The sequence below is a fragment of the Oryx dammah genome, unplaced genomic scaffold (genome assembly GCF_014754425.2).
Source record: "Oryx dammah isolate SB20612 unplaced genomic scaffold, SCBI_Odam_1.1 HiC_scaffold_11126, whole genome shotgun sequence".
NCBI lineage: Eukaryota > Metazoa > Chordata > Mammalia > Artiodactyla > Bovidae > Oryx > Oryx dammah.
This window is the reverse complement of record NW_024080519.1, coordinates 1-7,619: the sequence shown is the minus strand read 5'-3', so window position 1 is coordinate 7,619 and position 7,619 is coordinate 1. Positions and strand designations below refer to the sequence as shown.

The 7,619-nt window shown below is 41.5% G+C and overlaps 1 protein-coding gene across 1 annotated transcript; it reads right to left on the bottom strand.

Annotated features, from left to right (window-relative positions):
* Positions 1-5,334: 5,334 nt before the first annotated feature.
* Positions 5,335-7,479, bottom strand: LOC120860605 (disintegrin and metalloproteinase domain-containing protein 30-like). The gene has a single exon (XM_040236399.1). The coding sequence runs from the start codon at positions 7,477-7,479 to the stop codon at positions 5,335-5,337; it is 2,145 nt and encodes a 714-aa protein (XP_040092333.1).
* Positions 7,480-7,619: the final 140 nt, after the last annotated feature.

Genomic DNA, 7,619 nt, shown 5'->3' with positions numbered 1-7,619 from the left:
GTGGACACGACTTAGAGAGGAAACCACCACCATATAGGAAATAGATAACCAAGAAGGACCTACTGGGTAGCACAGGGAACTCTGCTCAATAATCTGTAATAACCTATATGGGAAAAGAATTTGAAAAAAAATGATATATTTATGTGTATAACTGAACCACTTTGCTCTATACTTGAAACTAACACAACATTGTAGATCAATTATATTCCAATATAAAAAAATTGTTTAAAAATTGACAATGTACTTGAACTAAAATTTGTTCAAAGGAAATATGCAAATGGCCAATAGGCCCACAAAAATATGCTCAACACCACTAATCATTAGGGAAAAGCAAATCAAAACTACAATAGATAACCACTTTATATCTACTAGAATGGCTATTATCTCTAAACTAGAAAATAGCAAAGTGTTGGCAAGAGTGTGAAAAACTGGATTTCTGTGCACTGCTACTGGGAATGTGAAAGTGTGCAATTGCTATGACAAATAGTATGGTGTCTTCAAAAAATTAAAAATAGAATTACGAAAGCACCTAGTGCCAGGAGCCAGCATGAGGAACTCCGCCTGTGGCAAAGGTCATGAGGAAGGAGGCTTCGACATACACAAAGGTGGGACTGAGCCTCAGGAAACCCCCTGTTCCCGAGCATCTACACCCAAAACCAGAGTCTGCCTACTTTACTGCTTTATGCTCTCACCTATACCTCTGACTTTACGGGGGGCTGTCCCCCACCTCTCTTGGAGAAGGAGTTAACCTACAGCTCCAGTTAATAAAAATCCCTGGGCATGGTAAGGGTGTCTCAGGTCAAACCTCTCTGCTGGCAGACTAGCTTGTGTGACAGGATTATCCACACTTTTGCTACTATGTACATGATTGTTTACAACTTCTCAACCATAAACAGCACAGAGAGTTTGGAGTATTTTGAAAGTCTTAGTTAGCATTGGGTTTTTCTAAAGATAAAAATTGTAACCCACTACACCCTCACCCTATAGGAATGCAACTTTATCTGGTACCTTCGGAGGGTGGTGCCTGGTTTAAGAAAAGTCATCCCTGGAAAATAAGTTTCTGGTTGACTGACCGTTATCAGAAAGAAAGGATCATAAAATGTTAGCAGGCCCCCTGGCCAGAAGATGATGTAAAACCCCTAAAGACCTTTTTGCATACATTTATATGAGGCACCTGATTTTGATAAAGGTCAGGACTGCTGACCCCCACGTGACTTTAAAATTTCCATTTGTCTCTATGTGTAACAAAAGGTATATAAGCAAACCTGAAAATAAAGAAATCGGATCAGTTTCTGGAAAGACTGATTGCCCCGTGTCTTTTCTTCTTGTTCTCCATTTTTCTGGCTGAATTCCCATCTGGAGCATGGGTACTCGCCAAGCCTGTTAATTTTGCCCTAGCTTCTAAGATCCATGGGAGAGGGAGCCCAAGGCGGGGCACCCTCCACTATTCAAGTGAGTGCCGGTGGCCTACGTAGGTGGTGCAAATCTCTTCTCTTGAGATTTTATTGGTATCCCACATAAACCAAGTTATTCAGCATCTTTTTCTCCACTAATCTTCCTACTACACTATTCTTTTCTAATCTCTCTTTATATTTCTAATTAAATAGCTTTTTCCTAGGACGCCAACTCCGTCTCCACTTCGAATTACCCTGGATCCACCAGGGCTGGATCCTGGCAACCTAGCAATTCCACTTCTAGGTATTTCTCCAAAGGGATAAGAAGCATGAACAGATTTTTGTACATTCATGTTCATAGCAGCATTAACACAGTAAGTAAAAGGTGGAAGCAACCCAACTTTCCATCAACAAATGAACAGATAAACAAAATGTGATACATACATATACTACAAAGAAGGAAAAGGCAACCTACTCCAGTATTTTTGCCTGGAAAATCCCTTGGACAGAGGAGCCTGGCAGGTTACAGTCCATGGAGTCGCAGAGTTGGACATGACTAAGTGACTGAGCATATATATAATAAAACATAATTCAGTCTTTAAATGGAAGGAAATTCTGTCACCTGCATAAGAATGCAGACATGGATGAATCTTGAAGACATTATGCTAAATTAAATAAGCCAGTAACAAAAATTACTATATGATTTCATTTAGATGAGGTACCTAGATAAAAACGTAAATTCATAGAGACATAAAGTAGAATAGTGGTTTCCACAGGCTGCAAGGGAAAGGGAACTGCTTTTATTTAATGTGTATGCTGGTTCAGTTTTGCAAGATGTAAAGAGTTCCAGACACTGGTTTCACAACAATGTGAATGCATCTCTAACACTACTAAACTATACACTTAAGAATATAAAGCCTGAAAGTTTAAAACTCCTAGAAAAAAGACTTAGGGAAAAGATTTTTGACATTGGTCTTGGCAATGGTTTCTTAGATAAGGCCTCCCAAAAACACAGGTAGCAAAAATCTGGAAAAAAAAAAAATTAGAGGGATTACACCAAACTAAAATCTTCTGTATAGCAAAGAAAGCAATCAATAAATTGAAAAGGTAACTCACATAATAGGAAAAATATTTATAAACCATATATCTGATAAGGGTTTAATATCCAAAATATATGTGCGATTCTTAGAATTCAACAGCAGAAAAGCAAACAGTCCAGTTAAAAACTGGACAAAGGACTTGAATAGATATTTCCCAAAGAAGACATTCAGATGACAGTAAATAGGTGAGAAGGTACTCAACATCACTAATCATCAGGAAAATGCAAATCATAACCACAATGCAGTATCACCTGACGTCTCATTGAGTGGCTATGATCATACAAACAAGAGAAAACAAAAACAAATGTTGGTGAGTAGTGGAAAAAAAAGAACCCTTTAACACTGTTCTTTGAAACATAAATGGTACAGCCATTACGGAAAATACTATGGCAGTTCCTTAAAAAATTAAAAATCGACCTACTTTATAATCCAGGAATTCCACTCCTGGCTACATACCCAAAGCAAGTTAAGTTAGTGCCTTCAGGAGATATCTGGAGTCTCTCATTCATTGCTGCATTATTCACTATTACCAAGACTTAGAACAACCTAGACGTCCTTTAATGTATGGATGGATTAGTAAACTACATGCATGTGTATACACAATGGAATATTATTTAGCAAAAAAAATCCTGCCATTTGAAGAATCATGAATGAATCAGGAGGGCATTATGTTAACTAAAAATCTACACAGAAACAAGGTACTATATGGTATTACTTACAACTGAAAAAAAAATTTTAAGGGACCAATTTGGAGAAATAGAATAGAGTGATGGTTGCTAGGGACTGGGGAGAGGGGGAAATGGGTAGATGTAAGACAAAGGGTACAAACTTTCAGCTGTAATTAAATAAGTTCTGAAGATCTAACATACAGCATGACAAATAGAGTTAATAACATGGTATTGTATATCTGAAATTTGTTGAGAGTTGCTGCTAAGTATCCTTCCCCTCTGAGAATTGAAGTATGTGAGGTGATGGATGTGTTATTACCTTGATCTTGGTAGTCACTCTGCAATATATATGTATATTAAATTATCACACTGCATGCATGCTTTATGTAAATAATAACAGCTATATATTTTATCACAACAAAAATGTTGAAAATATCTATGATGTATAAATAAGCTTAAGTTTTTAAATAAATCCTCCTCACTAAAGTGAATTTCCAAATATTCATATAAAGTTACATTGAATAATGGCATCAATTATTAGTTGTATAATCTTGAGCAGGTTATTTAACCTCATTGTCCTCCATTTCCTTTTTAGAAAACAGGAAAACAACAACACCTACCTCACAGACTTATTTTATATTCAGGACTGTGCATAGGCTACCCACTCCAGTATTCTTGGGCTTCCCTTGTGGCTGAGCTGGTAAAGAATCCACCTGCAATGCGGGAGACCTGGGTTCGATCCCTGGGTTGGGAAGATCCCCTGGAGAAGGGAAAGGCTACCCACTCCAGTGTTATGGCCTGAAGAATTCCATGGACTGTATAGTCCATGGGGTTGCAAAGAGTTGGACAGGACTGAGTGACTTTCACTTTCAAGCATATTGGCACTGGTGAAGTGCTTAGAACATTGTCTGCCACAGAGTAAAGACAATAAATGGTAGTTACCATTTTCAGTATTGTAGCTACATAACCACATGTCCTTGCTTTCTTAGGATTTTTCTGATGATGGCTAAGTTTGATAAAAGTTAGAATTATGATGATCAAAAAATTATCTTGATGTTCTTTCTACTCTGAGTTAAGAAGAGCCCCAAACAGTCCAAGGGGACACTCTTTATCATGAGTGTCCCACAACTTCTTTGTGTGTGCTCAGTCATGTCTGACTCTTTGTGACTCCATAAACTGTAGCCCACCAGGCTCCTCTGTCCATGGGGTTCTCCAGGCAAGAATAGTGGAGTGGGTAGCCATTCCCTTCTCCAGGGGATCTTCCCGAGCCAGGGATCGAACCCAGGACTCCTGAATTGCAGGCAGATTTTTTACTGCCTGAGCCACTAGGGAAGCCCCACAACTTCTTTAGTAAGAAGAACCACATGGCTAAGAAAAGAGGAGATTGGAGTGGGGTATAATTGACCTGCAGTGCTGCCTGGGGATGAAGGAGCCCTGGGGAAGCTAAAGGAACAGCAGGAGGGTTCATCCCAAACAAAACCAAAACACTTTTGCTGTTACAGGGCTGGGATGATGAGCAAGAGGTGGTCATTGACTCCTTTGAAGGGGCCACTCAGTCCTCTGAGCCCTCAGCCCAACCAAGGCCAACCCAAGCACTGAGTCAGAGACCAGATTTCTACACTGTGGGTGAACCGCACAGTGAGGGACTCCCCTCGTAAGTGATCACCTTCTATATATAAAATGTGGCAATCACCATTCATGGTTCAACATAGGGCACAGACACTGATGCTTTCATTGATGACACTGAGGGAGACAGAGGGAAAAGTAGATGACGGCTTTGTTTGCTGGGACTGAAAGACAGTAGGTTACCCTGAAATCCACTGTAATTCTATGAAACTAACAATATGAGTGTTCAGAAAACCAGTAGGGCATTTTTTTTAAAGGCAATCCAAACGTCATCACAAACTAAGGGGAGAGCAAGATGCACCGATTTGTTTCCAAATCAAGAGTACTTTTTATTTGCTGATCAAAAAATCAAAGAAATTAGGTAAAATAAATCGAAGGAAGAAAGAGCTGTATGGATAAATGAGAAGCTTATTCAATTTATGACCCTGTGTAGTAAACAGAGTTACTGTGGATTGCCTGATTACGTTTTTGGTTTCTTGATATAGATATATTTTTCTCCTTGAACTGTTCTACTCCAGTGCTACATGCTGGTGTCTCTCTTTGGCTTCAAAAGTGTTCTAGGACATTCCAAAATAACACAAGGATCACTGAGATAAATATGAAAATAAGGCGCATTACCATAAGGGACACAACCTGAACTGAGACAGGCACCCCTTCCTTTAGTGGTCCTGGAGGCCCACTGTCGATGCTTCCTCCGTACCCTACCTCCTCACACAGCGGAGGGGCCCAACCATACATGCAGTGGCAGTTTCTGTTACTGTTGCAGACTCCTCGGTGGTTGCACTTCTCAGGGAAACAGTCAAAATTCAGGACTGAGCTATTCACACATTTTCTATTAAAACATACCCGCTCCTTACCACAGGAGGTACCATCATTTATCACGCCCAGGTCAGGTAACCCCATAGGTACCATGGCTAGATGATAGCCAATGCCCCAGCACACGAGGTTTTCTTCATGCAGGTGAGTGGATATTAGGATAGTGTGATCTGGCATATCAGGGAGGGTTTCGACATTTATACACTGTAGCCTGCCACATAAGGATCTTTCTTTGGGACACTTTTTATACTTACGAACTCCTGAAATCCCACAGTTTCCGTACTGATCACCTATTACATTAACTGCATCATAGCACTGATGAGGCGCATCCTTGGCATCAAGTCCAAAAATTTTTTGGCACTGCATATACCTGGATTGACAACTCTGTTTGAAACAATGGGCTTCGTACTTGCAAGGGGTTCCATCCTGCTTATAAGTATCACTTGGACAGAAAGCTGAGGTCCCATTGCAGTACTCTGCAAGGTCACATTCGTTTTCTTCCATCCGACACATGTATCCCGACGGACGAAATCGACAGTTATGACAACAAAGTCCAACGTTACAGCTGGCACCTTGTTTGAATGTACAATCTGGTTGACAACACCCGTCTTCTTTACACTCCTCTGTCGAACCACAGTCACATTCCTCATTCTCTTCCACAATTTTGTTTCCACATCTCTTAACCACATAGCCTAGGCCTGGGAGATTATTTAGACAGTTTAATCCTGAACTTACATGTGAATAAAATTCGGCATAACTACAATTACTAAACCCAGTTCGTCCGGTGCCCATGATACAACTATGCCTACCCTTACACTGGCAGTATTCATAATCATGGGTCATTCCCACACTATGGCCCAGAACATGAGCAGTCCAAGTGGCGGGGCCAAGGATGCTTCTGTCTAGCATAGAACCTGTAGATCCAGAAGGCATCATACTACATACACTCCCCCAGTGATGAGCAAGTGCATCCTTAAACTTTTTGTGAACATACAGGTGTGCCCAGTCTGCCGGAATCCGAAGACGTAGGTCACGTGACCTGTACTGCACAAACTGGCCTAAAACTTGTGATAACTCTGGGGAATTAAGTCTTATTTTGTCTCTGTCTGTCCATGCTTCAACAGCTAATAGTTGTATTCTCATACGGACATCTTGAAAGTAAGAGTCTGCAATTGAAGTCAGAAGAATGGCATCACTTATGACTTGAGTAAGATTGGAGTTCAAATATAAATACCTACTGTTATCAAAGACCAGGACTAATTCCAAGTACTTTTGGTGCACATATGACTCAGTGAAATCTGGAGACCTAGCCATGTTCTCACGCTGGGCCATCTGCTCTACTGTTTCATCATTAGTTAAGCCACAGATTTGATTGGGAATTTCCTCCTCTTTCTCCAGGGGATATACCATGTGTTCAAAATTGGAAGAAGCCTTGCGGGGCTCGATTTGGTAATGATTGGCAGCAATTTTCAGGATGCCCCGGAGACCTCCCATGCATGTACTTATGGTAGCTTCAGAATCCGGATTTCCTTCAACCAAGCCCAAATAGTTGCAGTCCTTGGGTACATAAGGGTGATCTTCCAAGAGTCTCCCCTGTTCTGTGAAGGAGAAAACCTGCAGATTCCGAGGCAACAGAAACCTCTTGGGCCACAGATGAAGGACACGGTTCTTGCCTTTTACCTGCAGGAGGTAGGACACGTGCCTGGCTGCTCTCTGCTCCCCTCCACGGAAGCTCAGCTTCTTGGGGATAGTGATTTCATAGGAGTCAAAGCCCCACTCTGGGTGAAAAAGTAAATCCTTGCCAAGAGAGTCAACCAGGAGCACCGCCAGGACTAGCGACCGACCTGGGGAGAGGCAGGTCCTCACTGACCTCATGACACAGCCTGTTCCCCAGTGAGTCAGTCCCTGCCACTGTGGCCTTGAGAGTCAGCCTTCCAGGGACGTCCACTAGAGGCGCTCCCAAGCACCTGCGAGCTCCGCAGGGCACGCACTGCTCCCCGCGCCTCTAGTGGACG

Bases quoted from the DNA above. Each gene is read 5' to 3' on its own strand.
- LOC120860605 (XM_040236399.1), bottom strand. From the start codon at position 7,479: ATGAGGTCAGTGAGGACCTGCCTCTCCCCAGGTCGGTCGCTAGTCCTG.